At 43.1% G+C, this 27,951-nt stretch overlaps 2 protein-coding genes and 1 long non-coding RNA gene across 6 annotated transcripts in view; 2 read left to right on the top strand and 1 right to left on the bottom strand.

Moving 5' to 3' along the window:
• RAB3B (RAB3B, member RAS oncogene family) overlaps nucleotides 1–20,431 on the top strand; it is a 110,404-nt gene extending 89,973 nt beyond the window's left edge. The window contains exon 5 of the mRNA XM_054554860.2: nucleotides 19,634–20,431. Coding sequence (XP_054410835.1) covers nucleotides 19,634–19,767 — 134 coding nt within the window. The 3' untranslated portion in view covers nucleotides 19,768–20,431. The remainder of the gene's footprint in view (nucleotides 1–19,633) is intronic.
• On the bottom strand, nucleotides 163–26,727 carry LOC129059200 (uncharacterized). Its single transcript, XR_008524925.1, has 3 exons — nucleotides 26,599–26,727; nucleotides 22,668–22,848; nucleotides 163–377 (listed from the first exon to the last, which is right to left on the bottom strand). It is a non-coding gene; the product is annotated as an uncharacterized LOC129059200 (long non-coding RNA).
• The window catches only part of NRDC (nardilysin convertase), a 92,853-nt gene continuing 90,209 nt past the window's right edge, over nucleotides 25,308–27,951 (top strand). The window contains exon 1 of one of the 4 annotated variants that reach the window (XM_009250104.4): nucleotides 25,308–27,920. In XM_009250104.4, the coding sequence (XP_009248379.1) occupies nucleotides 27,580–27,920 (341 nt within the window). In that variant the 5' untranslated portion in view covers nucleotides 25,308–27,579. 4 annotated transcript variants of the gene reach the window in all.

Here is a 27,951-nt window from a genome sequence, read left to right on the forward strand (position 1 = left end):
TACCTACAATATCCTGGAAGTGCCTGTTTCCTCCACCTTCACACACAAAGTAAACAGTATTTTGAAACTATAGGGCTACCAGAAAAATGAGAGGCAAGCTTTCATTGGTTTGAGAAGATGACTAGGGCACACTTTATTTATTTATTTATTTATTTATTTATTTATTTATTTATTGTTTATTTTTTGGGGCACACGTTAGATGAGAGCCTCTGCATATGCTATTCTTTGTACTCCTCTGTCCACCAAGCTCAGTTAGGCACCTCCTCTGGGAAGCCACAGTCCCTTTTCCTTTCCTTTGCCATAGAACTTCCTGTGCCGTATTGTAATTTTCTGGTTATCTGTGGAGTAGATTGTCCAATGATGCAGAATACATTTTCCTGTGAAGTAAAACAAATAAGCAGTAGGCAAATGGCCATTAAGGGGTCTGGGGACCTCCTTAAACAAAGGAAATGAGACTCCAATAACTTCACCAAGATGCAGAATTATTGAAGTGTGTTGAGGTAAACCACAGTGGCTCTGAACACAGGCCAGTAGCAGGAAAGGGCAACAAGTCCCTGGAATGTCACTTCCTTAGAGAAGTGATCCTATCAGATACCTTCATCTTTTTTGTTTTGTTTTGTTTTTTGAGATGGAGTCTTGCTCTGTTGCCCAGGCTGGAGTGCAATGGCATGATCTCGGCTCACTGCAACCTCTGCCTCCCGTATTTAAGTGATTCTCCCACCTCAGCCTCCAGAGTAGCTGGGATTACAGGCATGTGCCACCATGCCTGACTAATTTTTGTATTTTTGGTAGAGACAGGATTTCGCCATGTTGGCCAGGTTGGTCTCGAACTTCTGACCTCAGGTGATCCACCCGCCTCGGCCTCCCAAAGTGCTGGGATTGATTACAGGTGTAAGCCACCGCACCCGGCCTACCTTCATCTTATTTTGTTTTCTTCATTGCATTTATCATCATGAAATTATTTTATTTGTTTAATGAAATTTCCGTGATAACAGAGATCTTGCCTGTTTTGTTCACGCAGTACTGTCAGAGGCTTGGGCAAGTTACTTAGCCTCTGTTTTACTTAAAACCTCTGTTACAAAATCTCTCATTGATAAATGTACCAACCCCTTAGGGTGATTGTGAGGATTAAATGAGTTAATATTAGAACTTAGATCAATTCTAGCTAACATTTATATTGCTCTTACTAGGTTCCAAGCACTATTCTAAGCCCTTTATATATTCATCAATTTAATCCTCACAACAACCTTATGAGACAGGTTCTATTATTATCCTTATAGTAATATTATTATCCCCAATTTATGATGAAGAAACAAAGAGGACAGTTCATCAGCCTAAGGTGATAGAGTTAGTAAACACACAGCTAGGATCGAACTCCCAGAGTTTCCACCCTTAACCTCTACATTGTACTTCTGCCTAGTATAAATCCTTCTTGAATGAATACAGTTACCAAGAAAATGGAAATAGATGGAAGCAATGAACTAACTCAGGAATCAGGACAGGTATTGAATGGGAACAGTGGCTTGGGATCTGTCAGTGATACTGGAATTTGCATCTATTCTAACTAAGCAGGCTTGGGTCTGGGAAAATGGCTATGAGGGTCAATTTACAATGCAGTAAGGAGGAAGGAGCAAGGTAATTCTTGGCTGAGTGTAGCACTGGAATAGGGTATTGTCTTCGTTCACATCCTGAAGAGCCTCTGAAACCTGGGCAGGGATTCTCGCCGATAGCAAGAATATGGACTGGTGCTGGAAACACAGCCCCCAGCACATCTCATGGGACACATTCAAAGGAACCCACTCCAGCACTGGCAGTAAGTGAAGCAAAGAAGAGGACCTCTCTCAACAATCCATGTTTCAACCTCCTCTGGCCTTGGCAGCTGCACCCAGTGTTTTATGGGATACTACTGGGAGATCCTTTAAGATACAAAGTGTTAGGTGACCCAGCTAGTTATGTGAGTCTTTGCCACCACTAGTAGTGAGTTTCTGGAGGTTGGGGAAGAACGTTTTGTTTCCTTTTCAATCCCCGGGTCCCACACAGGTTCTGGCACATTGAGGGTATCCAATGCCCATTTTTTGAATGAAGAGAACTGAATGCTCATTCTGAACAGATGGGATGATACCTAGACAAGAAGTTGCTGATATCTTAGATGTTTTAGCTGAAGGGTAGTGGTAATGATGGTATTTTGGAAGGACATTGAGAGAATGGAGAAATCATAGTCTAGCTAGTTCTAGAGAGGTCTGTGAAGAAAACTGTTTAATCCATCACAAATTTAAAGTCCTTCCTGGCCCAACCTCTTATTTAAATTCTTTCCTAAAACCTCTGCAGTCTGCTTAAGTTGGAGAATTCTTTTCCCTATTTTTATTCAAGAATGAGTTGGTAACAGTACACAGAGTCCACTATTGCGCACCTATTGGAACTGTTTTTCTTTTCTTTTTGGAGGCGAGGGGCAGTGTCAGGGTCTCACTCTGTCACCCAGGTTGGAGTGCAGTGGTGCAATCATAGCTTACTGTAAACTTGAACTACTGGGCTTAAGCAATCCTCCCACCTCAGCCTCCCAAGTAGTTAGGACTCCGGCACATGCCACCGTGCCTGGCTAATTCAAAAATAATTTTTTTGAGAGATGGGATCTCGCTATGCTGCCCAGGCTGGTCCTGAACTCCTGGCCTCAAGTGATCCTTTCACCTCAATCTCTCAAATTGCAGGCAGGAGCCACAATCCCCAGCCAGGGAGCTGTTTTTCCAACTCCCAGCTTTTGCAAGAGCTGCCTGAATAAAAATTGTGCCTATAGAAAGGGAGGCCTCTAGCCCCTCCTTAGTGGTGTGCTTCTGCTTTGCACAGTGGATATACAGGATGTCTTTGAATCAGCTATTAATTGTCTACATTAAATACTTGGGTTGTCTCTGTATGACTCAATAAACCAACTCTTTAAAGAACAGTAGCTAAAAATAAGTAGCTATTTTCAACATAGGTGTGTGTGTGTGTGTGTGTGTGTGTATGTGTACAATATGCATATGTATGTATATATTTTACCCATCATATGAGCAGATTTCTTTACGTTATATTAAAAATATGATTCTAGAAATACTTCTGTTCCATGAGACTGCTCATCCTCAGCAAGTTAGATCTGCATAAATATCCCTTGACTACTAGGATCAGGGTCACCCCTTTCCCTTCCTTCACTTGTTCCCTTTTCCAAAGGACTCCACTTATCTTTGTTTGTGCTGCTGTAACAAAATACCCAAGACTGGGAAATTTATAAATGGCACAAATTTATTTCCTCACCGTTCTAGAGGCTGGAAAGGCTCCATCACAGCTGGTGTCTGGTGAGGGCTGTTCTCTGCTTCCAAGATGGCACCTTGTTGCTGCATTCTCTGGAGGGGAGGAATGCCGCATCCCCACAAGGTGGAAAAAACAGAAGGGGCAAAAAGGGCAAATCCCCTCCAGCAAGCAAGCCCTTTTTTTTTTTTTTTTGAGACAAAGTCTTGCTCTGTCGCCCAGGTTGGAGTGCAGTGGTACAATCTTGGCTCACTGCAACCTCTGCCTCCTGGGTTCAAGCAATTCTCTTGCCTCAGCCACCCGAGTAGCTGGAACTACAGGCGCCCGCCACCACACCTGGCTAATTTTTGTATTTTTGGTAGAGATGGGGTTTCACCATGTTGGCCAGTCTGGTCTCGAACTCCTGACCTCAGGTGATCTGCCCACCTTGGCCCCCAAAAGTGCTGGGATTACAGGCATGGGCCACTGCGCCCGGACCCAGCAAGCCCTTTTTTTTTTTTTTTTTTTTGAGATGGAGTCTCGCTCTGTCGCCAGGCTGGAGTGCAGTGGCACTCGGGGAATAATTTCCTAGGAGTACTGAGTCATTCATTCATTCAACAAATATAGAGTACTTACTATGTGCTTCACATGATTACAGTAACTAAGGATAAGGGTATGAATCAGGACTAGTGGAGCTTGACGGGGAGAGAGACATATAAACCAATAAATGTGATATCAGAGTTAAAGACAGTCATAAAAACAACAAAAGTACTGTGGACATCCAAAGGAAAGGAAGGGCTGGTTTGATCTCAGGTGGTCCTCAGCCACAGAGGATGGCACTTTAGAGCTAATATTTCTAAATTCCAACAGGTGCCCCCCTGTTTCTCTGGGATGATTTATTAATAAAGATTTATTAAGAGCCAAGTGTGGTGGCTCACGTCTATAATCCCAATACTTTATTTGGGAGGCCGAGGCTGGTGGATCACCTGAGGTCAGGAGTTCGAGACCAGCTTGGCCAACATGGTGAAACCCCGTCTCTACTAAAAAAAAAAAAAAAAAAAATTAGCCGGGTGTGGTGGTGGGCGCCTGTAATCCCAGCTACTTGGGAGGCTGAGGCCTCATCCAGCCCAGGTGACAAGAGCAGGACTCCATCTCAAAAAAAAAAAAAAAAAACCTGGCACGGTGGCTCACGCCTGCAATCCCAGCACTTTGGGAGGCCGAGGCAGGTGGATCACCTGATGTCAGGAGTTTGAGACCAGCCTGACCAATGTGGTGAAACCCCGTCTCTACTAAAAAAATACAAAAGTAGCCGAGTGTGGTGGCAAGTGCCTGTAATCTCAGCTACTGGGGAGGCTGAGGCAGGAGAATCACTTGAACCCAGGAGGCGGAGGTTGCAGTGAGCCAAGATCGTGCCATTGCACTCCAGCCTGGGCAACAGAGCAAGACACAGTTTCAAAAAAAAAAAATCTGTATTCATAACCAATGCATCTCGTTGCTTCTTGCTCTCAATTGATCCTCCTGGGATTAGCAACAATCTCTCTTAAATTTCTTCATTTTTCCCCATTCCATTGATATTGCTGCATTTTTTTTTTTTTTTTTTTGAGACGGAGTCTCACTCAGTCGCCCAGGCCAGAGTGCAGTGGCACAGCTCACTGCAAGCTCCGCCTCCCAGGTTCACGCCATTCTCCCGCCTCAGCCTCCTGAGTAGCTGGGACTACAGGTGCCTGCTACCACGCACTGCTAATTTTTTGCACTTTTAGTAGAGACGGGGTTTCACCGTGTTAGCCAGGATGGTCTCCATCTTCTGACCTTGTGATCTGCCTGCCTTGGCCTCCCAAAGTGCTGGGATTATAGGCGTGAGCCACCGCGCCCAGCCTATTGCTGCAATTTACACCATCAACTTACCTCACCAGAAGAGCCTAGTGGTTAAGAACACAGGTTCTGGAAACAGACTATGTAGATTTGATTCTGGCTCACTAACTGTGCATTTTTGGGAAAATTACTTAATCGCCTTAATCTCTCTATATCTCAGATTCCACATCTGTAAAGGAGGGATACTTTTTAGGGTTGCTGTGAGAATTAAATGAGTTAATATATATAAACTGCTTAGAAGAATGCCTGGGAGGCAATAAATGCTAGCTACCATACTATTCCTGGTTTCTTTCTGTATTAGAGTCCTGCAGGAATCAGATGGCACACTCAAACTAGATAATTTGAGGAGTGCTTAATAAAGGAATCATTTACAAAATGAGTGCAGGGTTTAGGGAGACCAAAAAGGGATACAAAGTTTCCCCAGTGCTAGCTAGCAACAGCTAGCTAATCATCACTACCCAAAGGTAGTAACAAGGGATGGGATGGGAGTGATTTGATTACCAGAATCTGAAGAGGGCAGTTGTGTGGCAGATGCTGTCTGCTAAGAGCAGCGACCTTTGGTGGAGAGAAGTGTCCTCACACAAAGACTCGCTAGGGAGGGAGGTGGGGGATAAATTCTTGGACTTGTCTTTCCCCCTGACCTCTGATCTCCCACTGCTATCTCCCAATGCCGGACTCAACCAAAAGCCAGAGGGCAAAGGAGTCCAGCAGGAGCCCACATAGGTCAAACTTCTGGAATATGCAGCAGGTAGAGTAGAGGGAGTAAAGCAGGTTTTCGAATAATGTCATGTTCAACGACGTTTCATTATAACGTTGATGAAGAAAATAGATTCCTGGCACAGGCCACTGTGTGTGAAGTCTGCACATTCTCTCCATGACTGCGTGGGTTTTCTCTGGGTACTCCGGTTTCCTCCCACATCCCAAAAATGTGCACATTAGGTGAACTGGTGTGTCTAAATGGTCCCAGTCTGAGTGAGTGTGGCGTGTGGGAGAGTGTGCCCTGTGAGGGAATGTCGTCCTGTCCAGGACTGGTTCCTGCTTTGTGCTCTGCTGCTGGGATAGGCTCTGGCGACCTCTAACCCTGACCTGGAATAATTGGCAAAATAATTATCTTATACTTGTTTTTATTAATCTTTCTTAAATGTATGTATAGCTCACATTTATTATATTTCAAGGTTTAATATTAGAAGTGTTTTGGGTCTTTATTTAGATGTTTGATGGTGTTTCGTGACCAGAAATATGCCATAGGAACTTAATTATTTATATCAATTAGCCTATAGCTAAATTGATTTCTTTATATGTTGTTTCCCTTAGTCACGGTTTCCAAGAATCTATCGATGACATTGAGGACTTGCTGTATCTGGAGATGCAAACAGAAAATATCTAGCACATCTTCCCCCTAGCCTTGCCGTCCTCCGTTCTTTGTCTTGCAGCTAGAATGATCTTTCTAAAGCAGGAAATGATATTGTTCTGCCTCATCTGATGCACGTTGGTAGCTCCCCCTCTCTCAGGATAAAGTCTATACTCCTTAACATAAAATGCAGGGCTTAATAATTATCTCCAGTTCACCCCTCCAGTTTTAACTCTCGCCATTTTCCTCTCAACCTTTCCGGTTGAGCCATATGTAATTACTTTCAAACCTACAAGAGCATTCCTTTCTTTGACCTTTCTCATGTCCTGGAACTCTGCCTGGAATCATCCTTCTCCCCTTTCATTCTCCTTCACTTAACTAACTCTTACTCATCCTTTATTTATACATAGAAATGAAGGGGTTTCTCTTACCCAGCTAGATTTTGGGGGAATCTAAGCTCTGTTTCTGTGGCAATGCTTTTTTTTTTTAGATGGATTCTCACTCTCGTCACCAGGCTGGAGTGCAGTGGTGCAATCTCTGCTCATTGCAACCTCCGCCTCCCAGGTTCAAGTGATTCTCCTGCCTCAGCCTCCTGAGTAGCTGGGATTACAGGCATGAGCCATCACACCCAGCCAGTAGCAATGATTTTCCAAGTTCTGAAAGTAGTGGCATGTTAAGGCTGATATTTGATAGTATTTTCATCTTTTATGTGGATTTTTTTTTATTCTCATGAGGTTCTAATTATATATGATAGGTACTTAGCCTACAAGATGGCACTGAAAGTAATGAGTTGAGTTTTTAATGAGCTTATCAATATATAACTTCAAAGGGATCATTTGAAAACCACTGAAACCTAATCTATATTCCTGGAATCTTGGGATGCTAAGATAGACTTCTAGGAGTCTTATTTACATTGAGAAATATGGGAGCTATTTCCCATATTTCCCAATGAGAAGTATGGGAGCTATGATAAGTATTCCTTTTGGAAAGATGACTGGGCTCTGACAGACAGGAAATCAGTCACATGAGTGGAATGTAGACAAAAGCTGCTTTTGGCCTGTGGGCTGAAGAATGAGAAGAAAATAAAATATAATAAAGGTTTGTTTTTTCAAAACTATATAGTCATCTTCTGTGTACCAGATAACGTATTTTCTCCAAGTAGAAGTGAATTCACAATATTAAAGAACTTCTAGGCTGGGCGCAGTGGCTCATGCCTATAATCCTAGCACTTTGAGAAGCCGAGGTGGGAAGATTGCTTGAGCCTGGCCAACATGCCGAAACCACCCACCTCCCCCCAAACTCCGACTCCCACACAACCTCCCCACTTCCCCGACTCCGTCTCTACAAAAAATACAAAAATTAGCTGGGTGTGGTAGCACATGCCTGTGGTCCTAGCTACTTGGGGGGCTTAGGCAGAAGGATGGCTTGAATCCCAGAGGTAGAGGCTGCAGTGAGCTGAGGTGGTGCCACTGCATTCCAGCATGGGCAGCAAAGTGAGACCATGTCTCAAAACAAAACAAAACCAAAACCAGAACAACATCTATTGAATGCTCCTTTGTCTGACTCTTTTTTTGACAACAAAACCCAAAACAAACAAACAAAAAACCCCAAAGGCTCTCATAATGGAGGAACATGGGTGGTGGTTTAAAGGGAGATAGGATGTGTCCTGGCAAAATTAAGATGGAAAGCCTGCTGCTTCTTCCCCCTTAAGACGAAACAGTCTTATTGAAGAAGACACCCACTTCTGTGTCTCTAGCTCCACCTTGAGGTTTATCAAGAAATCACCTATTCCGGCCACAACGGGTGAATTAGGTTAAAAAGAGCCAAGACCTTTATGCTGTGCCAACAGCTCTTGAATGTGTACTTTGGGCCAGGCTCTGTAATAAGTGCTCTTTGAGCATAACGACATTTAATCCTCACAATAATCTTATGACAAATGTATTTTATAATGAGAAAAATTAAGATTAAGAGAGTTTCAAGAATTTAGGACTCGTCTAAGATCACACAAGTGGCAGAGTCAGGATTTGAACCCAGCATCTTCTAGGCCTTTGTTTTCGTTCACAAGTGTCTGTGTATACACTCATGTGCACATCTATCACATATGTTTCTCCTTTCCTTTACAACACATTTGTACATCAATCATTTTATTTAATTCTCACAACAACTCTATTAAGTGGGAATTAATATCCCTTTTTGGAAGAAGATGAGGCTTAGAGAAATAACCTAATTTTCCCTAGGTCATATCACAAGTGTCTGTGTATACACTCATGTGCACATCTATCACATATGTTTTTCTTTTCCTTTACAACACATTTGTACATCAATCATTTTATTTAATTCTCACAACAACTCTATTAAGTGGGAATTAATATCCCTTTTTGGAAGAAGGTGAGGCTTAGAGAAATAACCTAATTTTCCCTAGGTCATATGGCTCTTAAGCAGTGAGTTTAACCCAGGGCTCCTTTCTCAACTATATGAATAACATGCAACTTCTCAAGCTGACTTGTGATGACTCCTCACAACTTCTTGTCAATAGCTCCTTGATATTACCAAAGAATTCATCTGAAGACTTGCAAAACCCCCTACTTTAGGAGTGACACTGTAGAATATAATGTCCAAACAAGACACATGTACAATGAGAAGAGTACAGTAAAGCAACGTTAAGACTTGGATGAGGTGGGGCACGGTGGCGCACGCCTGTAATCCCAGCATCTTGGCAGGCCGAGGTGGGTGGATCACTTGAGCTCAGGAACTCAAGTCTGAGAAACATGCTGAAATCCCGACATTACAAAAAATGCAAAAATTAGCCAAGCAAGGTGGTACACATCTATAGTCCCAGCTACTTGGGAGGCTGATGTGGGAGGATTGCTTAAGCTGGGGAGGCAGAGGGACTTGGATGCTATAGGAGATTGACTAGGCTGATTTACTTTTCCCACATTTTCCCACAGACCAGCATCATGGTGCATGATCTAAACTGGCCCTGTAATGTTAAAAATTATTCCAGGTCAGGGACCACTGGGATTCATCACTTTTGATTAATGGAAATGAATATTAATATTAAATCCATTAAATTCAAACTATATTTAGTGATGGTATGCTCTTACTGCTTGAATTTGCATTTTCTTTCTTTTTTTGTGTGATGTCCTCCTTTTGCCTGCAAACACTTTCTGTCCTTCTGCCAATGGAACAGAAAATTTGAGAGTTGTGAGATAAATGATAACACCAAGTGCTGGAGGAAAGAAGACAGCACTGTCTTCTGTCTGTTCCTGGAGAGCAGGAGAAAGTTTAGAAACAGGGCTAAAGGAATGGAAAGTATTCTCTAGGTATAAATGTCTGGGTATTAGGGATGGGAGAGAGTTGAGAGGACCTCCCAGGAAGAGGGAAAAGAAAGGGCAGATACAAGAAAGTTCACACACAGAGTGGTGTGAGTAGGTTGTGTGGCTCCTGATGGTTGAAGTTTAAAATCAGAAGGGAGATTTGAATAGATACTTACTTCTCAACAGGCTGCTCTGTTTTCTAAATATACCAGAGCAACAGTAAATAAGTATTTAATGCAAAACTTGCCCTCTTAAAACAGTGACTTTGGGATCATCAAAATTGCATTGTAACTGAGGACAACAGAAGCACAGGGGAGTGAATAGATGACCTCAGGACAGCTTATTCTGGGCTGAGATAGAATACAACATTCTCTCTCACTGCTTTTTTTTTTTTCTTTTTTAAGTTCTGGGATACATGTGCTGAACGTGCAGGTTTGTTACATAGGGATACATATGGCACGGTGGTTCGCTGCACTTATCTAACCATCATCTAGGTTTTAAGCCCCGCGTGCATTAGGTATTTGTTCTAAAGCTCTCCCTCCCCTTGCTCCCCACCCCCTGACAGGCCCCAGTGTGTTGTGTTCCCCTCCCTGTGTCCATGTGTTCTCATTGTTCAACTCCCACAAACGAGTGAAAACATGCGGTATTTGATTTTCTGTTCCTATGTTAGTTTGCTGAGAATGATGGCTTCCAATTTCATGCATGTCCCTGCAAAGGAAATGAACTCATCCTTTTTTATGGCTACATAGTATTCTATGGTGTATATGTGTCAATTTTTTTTATCCAGTCTATCTTTGATGGGCATTTGGATTGGTTCCAAGTCTTTGCTATTGTAAATAGTGCTGCAATAAACATAAGTGTGCACATGTCTTTATAGTAGAATGATTTATAATCCCTTGGGTACATACCCAGCAATGGGATTGCTAGGTCAAATGGTATTTCTGGTTCTAGATCCTTGAGGAATCACCACACTGTCTTCCACAATGGTTGGACTAATTTACACTCCCACCAACAGTGTAACAGTGTTCCTGTTTCTCCACATCCTCTCCATCTGTTATTTCCTGACTTTTTAATGAACGCCATTCTAATTGGCGTGAGATGGTATCTCATTGTGGTTTTGATTTGCATTTCTCTAATGACCAGTGATGATGAGATTATTTTCATGTTTGTTGGCCACATAAATGTCTTCTTTTGCAAAGTGTCTGTTCATATCCTTTGCCCACTTTTTGATGGGGTTGTTTGTTTTTTTCTTGTAAATTTGTTTAAGTTCCTTATAGATTCTGGATATTAGACTTTTGTCAGATGGATAGATTGGCAAAATTTTCTCCCACTCTGTAGGTTGCCTGTTTAGTTTGATGATAGTTTCTTTTGCTGTGCAGAAGCTCTTTAGTTTAATTAGATCCCATTTGTCAATTTTGGCTTTTGTTGCAATTGCTTTTGGTGTTTTAGTCATGAAGTCTTTGCCCACACCTATGTCCTGAATGGTATTGCCTAGGTTTTCTTCTAGGGTTTTTATGGTTTTAGGTTTTATGTTTAAGTCTTTAATCCATCTTGAGTTAACTTTTGTATAAGGTGTAAGGAAAGAGCCCAGTTTCTGTTTTCTGCATATGGCTAGCCAGTTTTCCCACCATTTATTAAATAGGGAATCTTTTCCCCATTGCTTGTTTTTGTCACGTTTGTTGAAGATCAGGTAGTTGTAGATGTGTGGCGTTATTTCTGAGGCCTCTGTTCTGTTCCATTGGTCTACATATCTGTTTTGGTACCAGTACCATGCTGTTTTGGTTACTGTAGCCTTGTAGTATAGTTTGAAATCAGGTAGCTTGATGCCTCCAGCTTTATTCTTTTTGCTTAGGATTGTCTTGGCTATACAGGCTCTTTTTTGGTTCCATATGAAATTTAAAGTAGTTTTTTTTTCTAGTTCTGTGAAGAAAGTCAATAGTGCTTGATGGAAATAGCATTGAATCTATAAATTACTTTGGGTAGTATGTTCATTTCCACGATATCAATTCTTCCTATCCATGAGGATAAAATGTTTTTCCGTTTGTGTCCTCTCTTATTTCCTTGAGCAGTGGTTTGCAGTTCTCCTTGAAGAGGTCCTTCACATCCCTTGTAATTTGTATTCCTAGGTATTTTATTCTCTTTATAGCAATTGTGAATGGGAGTTCACTCATGATTTGGCTCTCTGCTTGTCCATTATTGGTGTATAGGAATACTTGCTATTTTTGCACATTGATTTTGTATCCTGAGACTTTGCTGAAGTTGCTTATCAGCTTAAGGAGTTTTTGGGCTGAGACTATGGGGTTTTCTAAATATACCATCATGTTATCTGCAAACAGAGGCAATTTGACTTCCTCTCTTCCTTGAATTTGCATTTTCAAGGCAGTCCATAAAGAAATGGATAATCCAAATGAACGAATTAACGTTTAAACCACAGGCATCTGATGTAGGCCCTAGGAGTAGCTATTATTGGTGATAAAATGGTGTAATGGAAAAGCTGTGAGCTTTGTAGTAGGACCTAAGACTGAATTCCTGCTCTGCCACTTGCTAGCTGTGTGTCCTTGGGAAAGTTATTAATGTGTCTGGCCTCAATTTCCTTATTGTTGAATGAGGAGTCAGTGGACTCAGTGGGTATTAACTTTTGTAAATCTGTCTTATTTTTCATAGAAAGTAATTGCTAAACTTGGTATACCAGTAAACAAATTGTTCTGTTGGAATCTAATGACTGATTTTCAATAGATGGAAGAAGTGGTCACACCATGAGTTAAGGTGTGAAAGTACTCAGTAGATCTTTGGGAAGTGAAATTTTGAAGAACATATACACAATAGGCAGAATAATGGCCTCCCAAGGATGTCCACGTCCTAATTCCTGGAATCTGTGAATATGTTAAGATATATGGCAAAGGAGAATGAAAATTGCTAAAGAAATTAAGGTTACTAATCAGCTGAACAGGGAGATTATCTTGGATTATTGGAGTTGGCCCAACGTAATCTCAAGCATCCTTAAAAGTAAAATAGGCCGGGCATAGTGGCTCACGCCTGTAATCCTAGCACTTTGGGAGGCTGAGGTGGGTGGATCACGAGATCAGGAGATCGAGACCATCCTGGCTAACATGGTGAGACCTGTCTCTACTAAAAATACAAAAAATTAGCCGGGCGTGGTGGCGGGCACCTGTAGTCCCAGCTACTCAGGAGGCTGAGGCAGGAGAATTGCTTTAACCCGGGAGATGGAGGTTGCAGTGAGCCGAGATCGTGCCACTGCACTCCAGCCTGGGCGACAGAGCGAGACACTGTCAAAAAAAAAAAAAAAAAAAAAAAAGTAAAATAGAGAGTCAGAGGAAGATACACTACGGAAGAAAGACAGAGAGATGCAGTGTTGCTTTGAAGATGGAGGAAGAAGAACACACGCTAAAGAATGTGAGCAACATCTGGAAGCTGGAAATAGCAAGGAAACAGACAATCTTCTAGAGCCTTTAGAAAAGAATGCAACTCTGCGGACCCCTTAATTTTAGGCCAGTGAGAACTGTGTCGGACTTCTATTCTACAGAACTGTGAAATAATACATTTGTATTGTTTAAGCCACTACGTTTGTGGTAATTTGTTACAGCAGTAATAGAAAACTAATACAACTCACATAAGTCCAACACTGTATCCAGACTTGTTACCTGTTTCCTATAGTGGAGTGGAAAAACCACTGGACTTGGAAGTTGTAGGGGTTTTTTGTTTTGTTTTTTGTTTTTGAGATGGAGTCTTGCTCTGTCGCCCAGGCTGGAGTGCAGTGGCACCATCTGGGCTCACTGTAACCTCCACCTCTCAGGTTCAAGCAATTATCTGCCTCAGCCTCCCGAGTAGCTGGGATTACAGGTGCCCTCCGCCACGCCTGGCTAATTTTTATATTTCTAGTAGAGACAGGGTTTCACCATCTTGGCCAGGCTGGTCTTGAACTCCTGACCTCGTGATCCACCCACCTCTGCCTCCCAAAGTGCTGGGATTACAGGCGTGAGCCCCTGCGCCCGGCCAATGCATCCTATGCATGTAGGAAATTATTATTTACAGTGCCTGATACATAGTTGGTATGCAAAAAGCATTTGCTAAGTGAAACTAATTATTACTTGACAGTCCTTGGTATGTGGAAATGTGATTGCAAAACATGTGTTAGGTACTTTGGGAAGGAAAAGAGATCATATATGGCATCTACTCCTAAATTAATTACAATATAATTAGGGAGGTAATATTCATGAGAAGATTTAAACAGGAGTTCAAAATTTATAAAAGACAATAGTACAAGAGAAGTCACAGGTTATATATGATTTACTGCCAAGGAAATGATACCAACAACATGTATCCCAAGTTCAGATATGGAATGGATATGGGCTGTAATAGTCAAAGTTCAGGTATGGAATGAATGTGGGCTGTAATAGTCAAAGAAGGCTTCTAGGAGGAGGTAGGTCAACCAGACTGGAGCACAGTAGGATCTTGGAGAGTGTGGGTAGAGGAAGAATAATCACTACTGTTACCCCCACAAACACCATTTTTCTGCCCCCAATTTCAGGAATTTACATTGTTCATTTAAGACACTGATAGTTCCAGTGTTTCAAATGGTGCCCTTTTTGTCTCCCTTCTGTAACATTTTTCCTTTTTATTTTGAAATAATCTCCAACTTACAGGAAAGTAACAAGAACAGTACAAAGAAGTCATTTTTTCGCTCTGAACCTTTCAAGAGTAGGTTACCCCTATGATGTTCCATCATTCACAAATTCTCAAAATCAGGAAATTAACATTGATGTATTACTATCATTTAATCCACAGAACCCATTCAAGTTTAAGCAGTTATCCCAATAATGTCATTGAAAGTGATGCATTTAGTTATGTCTCATTAATCTTTAATCAGAACAATTATTTAGTCTTTCTTCGACTTTCATGACCTTGCTACTTGTAAAGATTATAGGTGAGTTATTTTATAGAATATCCCTCAATTTGATTTATCTGATGTTTCTTCTTGATTAGATTCAAGTTATGCATTTTGGGCAGGAATAGCACAGAAGGCATGCTGGGTTTTTCCTCATGATCAGGCTATAGCAATTTCAACTTGTCTCCTTACTAATAATATTAGTTTACAGATTAAGTGGTGTTTGCCAGGTTTTTCCATTGTTAAGTTATTCTTTGTCCCTTCTTAATTAATAAGTATTTTGTGGACAGGTACTTTGAGACTATGTAAATATTCCATTCCTCATCAGATGTGTACCAAGAAGTTTAGCATACATAGATGTTTCTTGGTTGATTTATTACTGCTATGATTGCCAAATGGGGATTTTCTAATTCCATCATTGCTTGTACATTTATTGTTGGTATTATACTGTAACAAAAAGTTTTCTCCTTTCATTCATTCATTCAGCAGTTTAGACACATTAATTTCCATTAATACTATTGCTATTTATTCTGAGGCTCAAATTGTCCACAGTCTGGCCCTGGGAGTGACAGCCCCTCCAAGCTGGCCTCTGTGTCTTTTTGACATGTTCTCATTATTCTATGAATACTTCTTTACTTTGCGGCTTAGCAAGATGTTCCAGGTTCATCTTGTACCTTCTCTGCCCTAGCCTTGGAATCAGTCATTTCTCCAGGAAGCCCTGGTTCCTTTTATTGGAAAATGGCCTTTTAGTGCAGAATGCATTTGGAAACCAAAATGGAGGTGTTAGGTATGCTCATTGCTGTTGGGGTGTCACTGCTCCTAGGTCCTCTTAGTGAACATAGCTAGAATATATATGTATGTATATACATACTCACATACACATACACACACGCATCTTATTATTATTTTTGAGACAGAGTCTTGCATTGTCACCCAGGCTGGAGTGCAGTGGTGCAATCTCGGCTCACTGCAACCTCCACCTCCTGGGTTCAAGTGATTCTCCTGCCTCAGCCTCCCGAGTAGCTGGGACTATAGGTGGGTGCCACCATGCCAGGCTAATTTTTGTATTTTTAGTAGAGATGGGGTTTTGCCATGTTGGCCAGGCTGGTCTCAAACTCCTGACTTCAGGTTATCCACCCACCTTGGTCTCCCAAAGTGCTGGGATTACAGGCATGAGCCACCGCACCGAGCCACCACACCCAGCCACACACACACACATCTATGTTTTATTCTATGTCCACCTATTGCAAATCATGAGTTTACACAAATACTTAACAATTCCAATCCAACACCACAGAGTTCATTCTAATTTTCTGCTTTTCCATATTTATAACTCCTTACACCTACAGTGAGAAGCCTGGCTCCCATCTCCTGTTATCTTCAATAATTTATTTATTTGGTAAATCACCCCTGTTTGTAACCAATCTCCCATTGTTACTGCGGCCCTCACCTCTCTCCACCTCACTCTGCTTGGATTCTGACACTTTGCACTATCAGCCTACGTGGTCACCCTCCTTAACTGTGCATGCTCTAACAAATATCATCATGCTGTTACCACACATGCTGGGCACAGGTGGCAGGCTTGCTTAGCTCTACCTAAGTAAGTGATTTTTAGACACAATTATTTAGAAAGGTAGGCAGGCTGTTGGAAAGCCAGATGCTTTCTTAATGAGAGTTATCAACTGTCATTTTCGTGTATATGTTATAACATTTGTTACTGTGCATATGACATTTAAAGCTTAGACTGGGGGGTTGGCTGGGCACAGTAGCTCACACCCTATAATCCCAGCACTTTGGGAGACCAAGGTGGGCAGATCGCTTGAGCCCAGGAGTGCAAGACCAGCCTGGGCAACATGGTGAAAGCCTGTCTCTGTAAAATAAAATTAAATAAAATAAAGCTTAGACTTGGGGTTAATTACAAGAGGGAATATCAATGATCAAATTAACACATCATAAGTCTATTTATTCTAGGTATGTGACAGGCAACATGTAAGAGATGAAAAAATATAATCTTTGGAATCAGACACTCATGGTTTGCAATTTCAGTAGTCCAACTTTCCTGTTGTTGATTTTGTGCAAGTTATCTAAATTCTCTCGACCTCAGTTTCTTCATCTATAAACTGGTGAATAACATATTTAGGTTGCTGTGAGGATTAAGTGAGTTAATGAAAGTAACAGTCTTAGAGGCCGGGTGCGGTGGCTCATGCCTGTAATCCCAGCACTTCAGGAGGCTGAGGTGGGCAGATCACCTGAGGTCAGGAGTTCGAGACCAGCCTGACCAACGTGGTGAAACCCCGTCTCTACTAAAAATGCAAAAATTAGCTGGGCATGGTGGCAGATGCCTGTAATCCCAGCTACTCAGGAGGCTGAGGTAGGAGAACTGCTTGAACCCAGGAGACGTAGGTTGCAGTGAGCCGAGATTGCACCACTGCACTCCAGCCTGGGCAACCGAGCAAGACTTCTTCCTCCCCACCCCACATCCCTCCAAAAAAGAAAGTAACAGTCTTGGCACAAAGTATTACAGTTACGCAAGAAACAGAAACTACCAGCTGGGCTTGGCTTCAAGACATGTGAAATTTAAACAAGCAAAAAAAAAAAAAAAAAAAAAAAAAGACAAATATCGCATTTACCAGTTTCCATGAAAGCAGAACGTTCTATACTACTACCTATCCTTTCAGTCCCCAACATTGACTTTGTATCATGTTTCAAAACAAAACAAAACGAAACAAAAAAAAAGGAGGCTGGGGACTATTAGAAGGGGACTCTTTTAAATTCCTGCAGCTTCTTTCTGCTTCTTTCTTCCTAAAACTATTTAAAATTTTTGCTGCATTTGCACCTATCTGTGTATCTTTCCTTCTAGGCCAAATGATAATAGTGTTCCTCTCCAATTTAAGGCTAATCCCACTCTTCTGTCTCTCCAGGGATCTTGAAACTTCGATTTCCTGCATCATTCATTCATCAACTTGACAAGTATTTATTGAATACCCACTACATGCCAGGCCCCATTTTTGACTCTAAGGATGTAGTGGGGAACAATACAAATGAAGTACCAACTTTCTCATGGGCCTATAACATAGAGAGGGTATGTATAGACAGTAAGCTTTTTATTTTTTTTGAGATGGAGTCTTGCTCTGTCACCCTGGCTAGAGTGCAGTGGCACAATCTCGGCTCACGGCAACCTCTGCCTCCCAGGTTCAAGGAATTCTCCTGCCTCAGCCTCCCGAGTAGCTGGGACTACAGGCGCCTGCCACCATGCCCGGCTAACTTTTTATTTTTAGTAGAGATGGGGTTTCACCATCTTGGCCAGGCTGGTCTCGCACTCCTGACCTTGTGATCCACCCACCTCGGGCTCCCAAAGTGCTGGGATTACAGGCGTGAGCCACCGTGCCTGGACTAGACAGTAAGCTAGTAGACAAATAATATAATTTCAGATGATGAGTATTATTTTAATTAATTATTTTGAGACAGGGTATTGCTCTGTCATCCAGACTAGAGCACAGTGGCATGATCATGGCTCACTGCAGCCTCACCCTCCTGGGCTGACGCAACCCTCCCACCTCAGCCTCCCAAGTATCTGGCGTGTACCACCACACCTGGCTAATTTTGTGTGTGTGTGTATTTTTTGTACAGATGGGGTTTCACCATGTTGCCCAGGTTGGTCTCAAACTCCTGGCTTGAGCAACTCACCTGCCTCGGCCTCCCAAAGCGCTGGGATTATAGGTGTGAGCCACCGTGCCTGACCATGAGTACTATTTTAGATAGAATAAGAAAAGGCATCTCTTAAGAGTGACATGTTTGCTGACATATGACTGGTGTGAAGAACTCAGCTATGCAAAATTTAGAGTAAGATAAATTTTACTCCAGGCAGAGGAGCAGAGGTAATGGCCCTAAAGCAGGAACTACTCTAGTGTGTTGAAGGACATTAAAAAGCCAGTGTGACTGGAGCAAAAAGCTGAATGGTAGATGAGATGGTAGACTTAGAGGAAAGACAGAAATAATTAATAAGCAAGCCATATAAGCGATAGCAAGAGGCTGGATTTTATTCAAAGTGCAAAGGAATGCCATGATGGGTTTCTTAAAAGCGAATAATATAATTAGATTTTTAAATATTATTTTGTGTCTTCACATTCTTCTTTCCAGGCAGAGTCTCAAAAAATATGTATCTTTATGTTCCCTTGTTTTAAAGGAAAATAAAGCTAAATAAAATCTTCAAAAAAAAATATGTATCTTTAGTCCAGAGATGAGGAGCAACTTAGCTTGATTTATGATAAAATAATATTTCATTTGTCACATTTTTTAGAGACACTCCTAATTTATCATGAAGTTTTGAACATCAAATTCTTCTAGAACTATGTTTATAGTATAGGAGAAAACTTTTTTTTTTTGAGACAGAGTCTCACTGTGTTGCCCAGGCTGGAATGCAGTGGTGCAATCTCAGCTCACTGTAACTTTTGCTTCCTGTGTTGAAGTGATTTTTCTGCCGCAGCCTCCCAAGTAGCTGGCATTACAGGCATGAGCCATCATGCCCGGATAATTTTGCTATTTTTAGTAGAGATGGGGTTTCACCATGTTGGCCAGGCTGGTCTCGAACTCCTGACCTCAGGTGATCCATCTGCCTCGGCTTCCCAAAGTGCTGGGATTACAGGCATGAGCCACCGTGCCTGGCTGAGAAAACTATTTTATGGTCACACAAATTGCTTGGTATATTGTGCACACATTCAGTTTCCGGGGAGAAGACTCCATAAGAACATGCCTACTTCTTGACCTAGATACGAAGCTGCCAAATGTGGATAGCAATCAGTGGGCGGGACAATTAATAACCAGAGCTCCAAAGGTATAATTTCTTAGCACGTGGGCCCTGGACAAAATGTTGAAGTGGGTAATATTTCTCTTGTTACCTACCTCTTCTTTCTGTGTCTTTCCCCCTAGATTTAGAAATCTCTTCACCTGGAGCGCCTCTGCCTGGCTGCCACCCCGTCTGGGAAGTGAGGAGCGTCTCTGCCCGGCGGCCCTGTCTGGGAAGTGAGGAGCGCCTCTGCCCGGCCGCCCTGTCTGGGAGGTGAGGAGTACCTCTGCCCGGCCGCCCTGTCTGGGAGGTGTACCCAACAGCTCCAAAGAGACAGCGACCATCGGGAGCGGGCCATGAGGACGATGGCGGTTTTGTTGAAAAGAAGGGGGGGAAGTGTGGGGAAAGGAAGGAGAGATCAGATTGTTGCTGTGTCTGTGTAGAAAGAGGTGGCCATAGGAGACTCCATTTTGTTCTGACTAGGAGAAATTCTTCTGCCTTGGGATGCTGTTGATCTATGGCCTTTCCCCCAGCCCCGTGCTCTCTGAAACATGTGCTGTGTCAACTCAGGGTTAAATGGATTAAGGGCGGTGCAAGATGTGCTTTGTTAAACAGATGCTTGAAGGCAGCATGCTCTTTAAGAGTCATCACCACTCCCTAATCTCAAGTACCCAGGGGCACAAACACTGCAGAAGGCCGCAGGGTCCTCTGCCTAGGAAAACCAGAGACCTTTGTTCATGTGTTTATCTCCTGACCTTCTCTCCACTATTATCCTATGACCCTGCCATATCCCCCTCTCCGAGAAACACCCAAGAACGATCAATAAATACTTCATAAATAAAAAAAAAAAAAAAAAAGAAATCTCTTCACCTACCCCAGATTCATAGTGATCTGAAGTTGCCTAGACTGTGCTTCAAACTAGAGGAAATAAAACATATCCATTCACAAAATGGGTTAGTTTTTCAATCCTTTTGAGGGTGTTATTGGCATTTAACAAGAGTTATAAAAAGGGACATAAATCACTAACGGAGGAATTTTAGACATTAAAGCAAGGGGGAGATAATTTTGGGTTTGAGACGTTAATGGGCTCATACTATTCCAATCTACTCAATGTAGAATCAACATTCCATATTTCTGCCTTATCCTGACTTTCAATTATAAAGATGGATAATTAAGTTAAGAATAATTTATCTTTTAATTTTTAAAAGTAAGGCTGAGGCTGGGCACTGTGACTCATGCCTGTAATCCTAGCACTTTGGGAGGCCAAGGCGGGTGGATAACCTGAGGTCAGCAGTTCGAGACCAGCCTGGCCAACATGGCAAAACCCCGTCTCTACTAAAAATACAAAAAATTAGCCAGGTGTGGTGGTGCATGTCTGTAATGCCAGCTACTTGGGAGGCTGAGGCAGGAGAATTGCTTGAACCTGGGAGGCAGAGGTTGCAGTGAGCCGAGATCATGCCATTGCACTCCAGCCTGGGCAACAGAGTGAGACTCCATCTAAAAAAAAAAAAAAGTAAGGCTCAGATTTGTCCCTTTTGCATTGACTAAATTAACTTTCAGAGGCAGGGATCGAACACAGAAATGAGCTGTTTTTAATTTTCATGATTTCTAAACTTTCACCAGAATAATAGGGAGACAAGGCTCACCAAATCTGATGGGAGGGAAATCCTTGAGGTAAAAATGGAAAGGAGTTTAGGGTGGCTGAAGACGAAGTGGAAATGTAAAAAAGCCTTTAAATACTGTACTCTAAGAAAGTCTGTCAGGGTCTGAAACCGAAGAAATATTAAAAAATTAAAAATAAACTTAAAGAAAAAGCCTGGGTTGAGCCCAGTGGTGCACACCTGTAATCCCAGCACTTTGAGAGGCCAAGGTGGGAGGATTGCTTGAGGCCAGGAATTCAAGACCAGCCTAGGCAACATAGTGAGACCCCCATCTCTTAAAAATAAATTAGCCAGGCATGGTGGTGCATGCCTGTAGTCCCAATTACTTGGGAGGCTGAGGTGGGAGGACTGCTTGAGTCTAGATTGAGATTGCAGTGAGCTATGAATGCACCACTGCACTCTAGGCTGGGTGACACAGAAAGACCCTGTCTCAAAAAAGAAAAGAGAAGGTCTCGGTAAATGAGGTAAAAAATTATAATCTTGTACTCTTTAACTGTATTGGGGATCTCAAGTTCTTTTTAACTTTCTGATGCCTCAGTTTCCTTTTTTTGGAGACAGAGTCTCACTCTGTTGCCCAGGCTGGAGTGACGTAGCACAATCTTGGTTCATTGCAACCTCGGCCCTCAGTTTCCTATATAATAGTTATACTTTCGCTGGGCACAGCGGCTCATGCCTGTAATCCCAGGATTTTGGGAGGCCAAGGCGGCCAGATCACTTGAGTCCTGGAGTTCAAGACCAGCCCGCACAACATGGAGAAACCCTGCCTCTACAAAAAGTACAAAAAATTAGCTGGGCATGGTGGTGCATGCCTCTGATTGTGGTTCCAGCTACTCGGGAGGCTGAGGCAGGAGAATCACTTGGAGGCAGAGGTTGCAGTGAGCCGAGATCATGCCACTGAATTCCAGGTTGGGTGAGAGAGCTAGACCCTGTTTCCAAAAAGGAAAAAAAAAAAACAAACAAAAAACAAAGTAATAGCTTAATTTACCTGTTTCGTCTGAGGAATACTCTTTATAATACAAATGAGAGATGGTAACTTTCCAAATTATTTTAAATAGGAAAACAATATTTCTGGTTTGGAAGTCCTGGCTATGCCTATTGGTCATTTTTGAGTTTCACCTGAATAGGTATTTATCTTTGTATCTGAAGACACCAGACTAAAATACTTCTGAGATCCCTTGCCAATTCTCATATTTTGTATATCTAATCTGACACTTCTTTTTCTTTGAGACAGAGTTCAATTCTCCTGCCTCAGCTCCCAAGTAGCTGGGATTACAGGCATGCGCCACCCAAGTAGCTGGGATTACAGGCGTGTACCACCACAGCTGGCTAATTTTTGCATTTTTAGTAGAGACAGGGTTTCACCCTGTTGGCCAGGCTGGTCTTGAACTCCTGGCCTCAATTGATCCTCCCACCTTGGCCTCCCAAAGTGCTGGGATTACAGGCATAAGCCACTGCACCGGGCCTCTGATATGACACTTCAAACATGTGCTGTGGGTCAGAATTGTATTGGGCTCACCATCAGAGGCATTTTTCCTGTGATCACACAGGTTTTCTTCTTAACACCCTGGTAGTTCCTTCTCAGTCTCTTTTGTGAGTTCTTTCTCTTGTGTAAGTTCCTCAAGGCTTTCTCCTTGGGCCCTTTTTTCACTTCACAATCTCAATGTAGGTGATCTCATTCAATAAGCTTTGGTTACCACCTAGAAACCAATAAACCTCAAATTTTTATCTCCAATTTAGGTCTCTTTTCTGAGCTTCAGACCCGATCTTCATCTGTGTGTCTCAAAAATAACTCAAACTTAACATATCCAAAACTGAGCTAGTATACTCTTCTCCTACCAAAACTGCTCCTTTTTCAGAATTTCCTGTTTACTGAGTTACTGGCACCATCATCGATCCATCCAGAAAACCAGACAGCAGGGAGTTATACCTAACACTTCTCTCTTTATTCTCCCACATCAAATCAATCACTACCTAAAACTGGGCAATTCTACTTCCTGAATACATATTATTTATCTACATCTTTCCATCACCACTATCACTCCTCAAATCCAAGGTATCATCTTCTATTGCCTATATTACTTCAGCAGCCTTCTAACTGCTCTCTTTTCTTCCAGTCTTGCCTTTGCCCCCACCATCCAATGTTTTTCATACATGAGCCAGAGTGGTCTACTTGGAAAACACTTGTGATCATACCCTCTCTTTACTTTTGTTCAACCACTATTTACTGAGTACGACAGTGTGCCAGAAACTATTCTAGAAGCTGGGGATCCAATGATATATAAAATAGATAAGGCAATGACCTCTTACTCATAGGAAGGTTCTGTATGATCTCGACCATGGACTCCCTTCCCCTTTGCTTCCAGATTAGTACACTACAATTTAGCCATACTGACTTGCTTTCTCATGGCTTTTGAACAAGTATGTATATTCCTACACCCAATTCCTATACATTTTTCAAATGTTAATTTACGTTTCCCTTATTTACCATTTTTTTTTTTTTGAGTTGGAGTCTCGCTGTTACCCAGGCTGGAGTGCAGTGGCATGATCTTGGCTCACTACAACCTCCGCCTCCCAGGTTTAAGTGATTCTCCTGCCTCAGTCTCCCGAGTAGCTGGGATTACAGATGCATGCCACCATGCTCAGCTAATTTTTTTTTTTTTTTTGTATTTTTAGCAGAGACGGGTTTTCAACATGTTGGCCAGGCTGGTCTCAAACTCCTGACCTCATGATCTGCCCGCCTCTGCCTCCCCAAGTGCTGGGATTACAGGGGTAAGCCACCATACCTGGCCCATTTCCCTTCTTTAGAGAAACTCTCTGACCAGTCTAGGTCCCTTTGTATATATCTTACCAGAACTACTCACAATTGTACATTTAAAATTTGTGTGTTTGTTTAATGTCTGTCTCTCCCACTAGTTCTCTTTTATGTTCCAGGAGAACAGGAAAATTTCTTGTTTATCACTGTATTCCCAGTTTCTGGCACACACCACAAGCTCAATTTGTTGGTCGAAGGAAGAATGGACTGCCTCACATGTGCTATGGAGTTAGAACTGTATTGGGATCAGCATCAGAGGTATTTTTCCTGTGTGTGTTACCATATTTCTACAGTCTGGTAACCTGTAAGATTCAGAGACTTTTATTTTTATTTATTTTTGGGGGACGGAGTCTCACTCTGTCGCCCAGCGTGGAGTGCAGTGGCACAATTTCAGCTCACTGCAACCTCCGCCTCCCGGGTTCAAGCAATTCTCTGGCTCAGCTTCCCGAGTAGCTGGGATTACAGGTGCCCGCCACCACACAGAGACTTTTTTTTTTGAGACAGAGTCTCGCTCTGTCGCCCAGGCTGGAGCGCAGTGGTGCAATCTTGGCTCACTGCAACCTCCGCCAGAGACCTCTTTTTAAAGCAGCTCACACTTCAGGATGCAATCTTTGTCTCTTTTTTTTTTTGGAGACAGGGTCTCACTCTGTCACCCAGGCCGGAGTGCAGTGGCATGATCATGGCTTGCTGCAGCCTTGACCTCCTGGGCTCAGGTGATCCTCCACCTCAGCCTTTCAAGCAGCTGGGACTACAAGCATCCACCACTACACCCAGTTAATTCTTTGTATTTTTTGTGGAGACAGGTTTTCTCTATATTCACTGGTCTCAAACTCCTGGGCTCAAATGATCCACCTTCCTCCGCCTCCCAAAGTGCTGGGACTACAGACACTTGCCATTGGATACAGCCCACCTTTGTATCTAGTTGGAAAAATTTAATTAAAAACCACTGCTGTGAGCTAGGTGCAGTAGTTTATGTCTATACTAATCCCAGTGATTTGGGAGGCTGAGGTGGGAGGATAGCTTAAGGCCAGGAGTTTGAGACCAGCCTGGATAGACATAGTGAGAACTCATCTCCAAACAAACAAACAAATAAAACCAACAACAACCCACTGCTCTGAAGAAGGGAAGTCTAGTGGAGTTGCTTAGTTTAAAAAGTGGTAAGTTCTTGAAAAGATCTATGGAAACAAACAGGGATATTTGAACAATATTTTTCAATTTACCTCATCTACTGCTCCAGTTTAGGTTCCATCATTTTCTACCTGAATCATTGTACCCTTCCTCCCTAACTCCTTATCTTCCTATCCCATACAATTTGTCTTCATTGCATTTATTGTTTTTTGTATATGTGAGACAAAGTAGTAAACATAAGAAGCCATGTCTGCTCATTCTGTTTACCAGCAGAATTTCACAGCCTCAGTGACTGCGCACAGCCCTCCAGAATACCCTGAAGATAAGCAGGATAGAGCACAAGTTCCCAGGTCTCTTGCCTGAATCACCGCATTTTTAGAAAAGATAAATCCAATGATCCTCAACCTTGCCTCTTCCTGTACATTTCTGACAGGATTAATGACTATGCCTCCATAATCTATAAACGTGTACTCTTCCACCTAAACCTTCATGAGATTTTGCTCTAGTGTAACTTCTGAGTACATTTTTTTCTTTTTTATTAGAGACAAGGTCTTGCTCTGTCACCAGGCTAGAGTGCAGAGGCACAATCATAGCTCACTGTAACCTCAAACTCAGGAGTTCCAGCAATCCTTTTACCTCTGAGTCTCCCGTAGCTAGGACTACAGGGATGTTCTACCACGCCTTGCTTTTTTATGTGTGTGTGGAGACAGAGTCTTGATATGTTACACAGGCTGGTTGTAAATGCCGGGCCTCAAGCAATCCTTCTGCCTCAGCCTCCTTAATCACTGGGATTACAGGCCCAGCCTTTCTGAGCACATTTGATTTAACTTCCAAGCACATGCAGAGCGGCCACCACCTGTATAGAAGCTGCGGGCTGAGACACTGCTTTGGAGCAGTCTAAAAAAACTCTCTGACTCTCCCAGGTGGCAGTCCTCGGTAAGACTTCTGAAGAAAGCTAACTTGAATTATTTAAAAGCCTGATTTACTTTAGTTGACATATTTTACTGTTCCTTCCCATTAGAATGCAAGCTCCCCCAAGGCAAGGCTTTAAATTTTTGTTGTCGTTGTTTAGACAGGGTCTCACTGTGTCAACCAGGCTGAAGTGCAGTGTTGCAATCACGGCTCACTGCAGCCTCGACCTCCTGGACTCAAGCGTTCCTCCTGCCTCAGCCTCCTGAGTAGCTGGGACCACATGCACGCATCACCAAGCCTGGCTAATTTAAAAAAAGAATTTTGTAGAGACGGGGGTCTCACCATGTTGCCCAGGCTGGTACCAAATTCCCGGGCTCAAGCAATCCTCCCGCTTCGGCCTCCCAAAGTACTAGGATTATAGGTGTGAGCTATCACGCCCAGCCTAAGGCAAGTTTTGTTCTGTTCATGGTTTTATTCCTTGCATTTGGAACTCAGAAGAGGCCTCGAAAATCTTGAAGATACAGTAACTATCAACACATCTCCCTGCTTCACGTCTTTCCCCGTTCATTCATATGTATGAGCTAGGATCTCTTACCCCATGGTGTCAGTATAGTGCATCTTACTAATTTCGGCTGCTTTTTAGCTTTCATTTATGTTTGTATTTCCGTCACATTTTACATTGCTCACCAAAGACCATTGCTAGCAGGAAAAACTGGGAAAGGAGACTTGAAGGCAGCAGACGCTGCAGCTGCTCGATAAAAATTGGCCGAATTTAACAGTAGGCTGGAGGAAGTAAAAAATGTTTTCGCACAGAAGAGTGAGCACATCCAGACTGGTCTTTTCAGCACTTTCTTAGGCCTTGAGCATGAAACCCCACCACTGTCGGGCCGACTGTAGGGTAGAAAAACCTATTAGTATTTGCGGCGCTCAGGAGCAGCGTCCATCCGGCGGGTGTAGGAAAAGACTTCCGGCGTTCTGGTTTTTTACGTGCTGAGTCACAGCCGAAGGCTCGCCCAGGGTCTGAGGGGTAGGGTACCCAAACTATGACACGAATGGGAAAATTTAAAACTTTGGAATTAATTCTCTGCACTCGTTTCTCAGTTTTCTCATTAGGGGAATATTTTTCTTTGACACGCGGAGCACTACTCAGTGGTTGTCACAAAACACCCCCCGCGTACGTCATAAACGCGCCGGGTGCCCTTCTCCCGTCGTCCTCCGCGCCACTCTCTCCGCCTCTTCTCCATCGCCCCGCCCACTTTGGGTTTCGAAATGTTCGCTGGCTGTTCCGAGAATCAGTCCGGCTCACGTCGGTTCGTCTCCTTTCCTGTTCTGATTGGTTGCTTACGTGAGCGTGACTACTTTCTTGCCTCATGATTGGCTGAAGTCAGTAGCGTCATCGGCGGCCGGGAGGGCGGAGGGATGAGGGAAGTCGGCGTGAGGCAGACTGGGTTGGGGGAGGGGTTCAGGCCTGTTCCCCGCGGCTGCGGCAGCACCAGCGCCGGCCGCCACCGCCTCTGGAACGCGGAGGAGGTGGGTCCTGGGAAGCAGGATGTCCATCGCTCCAGCTTGGTGGTGAATGCTGAGGAAAGTCACTGTTGCTGCAGTCTGTGCCACCCGGAGGAAGTTGTGTGAGGCCGGGCGGGAGCTCGCGGCGCTCTGGGGAATCGAAACGCGGGGTCGGTGCGAAGACTCTGCTGCTGTCAGACCGTTTCCTATTCTGGCCATGCCTGGAAGGAACAAGGCGAAGTCTACCTGCAGCTGCCCTGACCTGCAGCCCAATGGACAGGATCTGGGCGAGAACAGCCGGGTTGCCCGTCTAGGAGCGGATGAATCTGAGGAAGAGGGACGGAGGGGGTCTCTCAGTAATGCCGGGGACCCTGAGATCGTCAAGTCTCCCAGCGACCCCAAGCAATACCGGTGAGGGAGGAGGCTTGCATTGGGGAGGCGA

This window comes from Pongo abelii, chromosome 1, assembly GCF_028885655.2.
Source record: "Pongo abelii isolate AG06213 chromosome 1, NHGRI_mPonAbe1-v2.0_pri, whole genome shotgun sequence".
Classification (NCBI taxonomy): Eukaryota; Metazoa; Chordata; class Mammalia; order Primates; family Hominidae; genus Pongo; species Pongo abelii.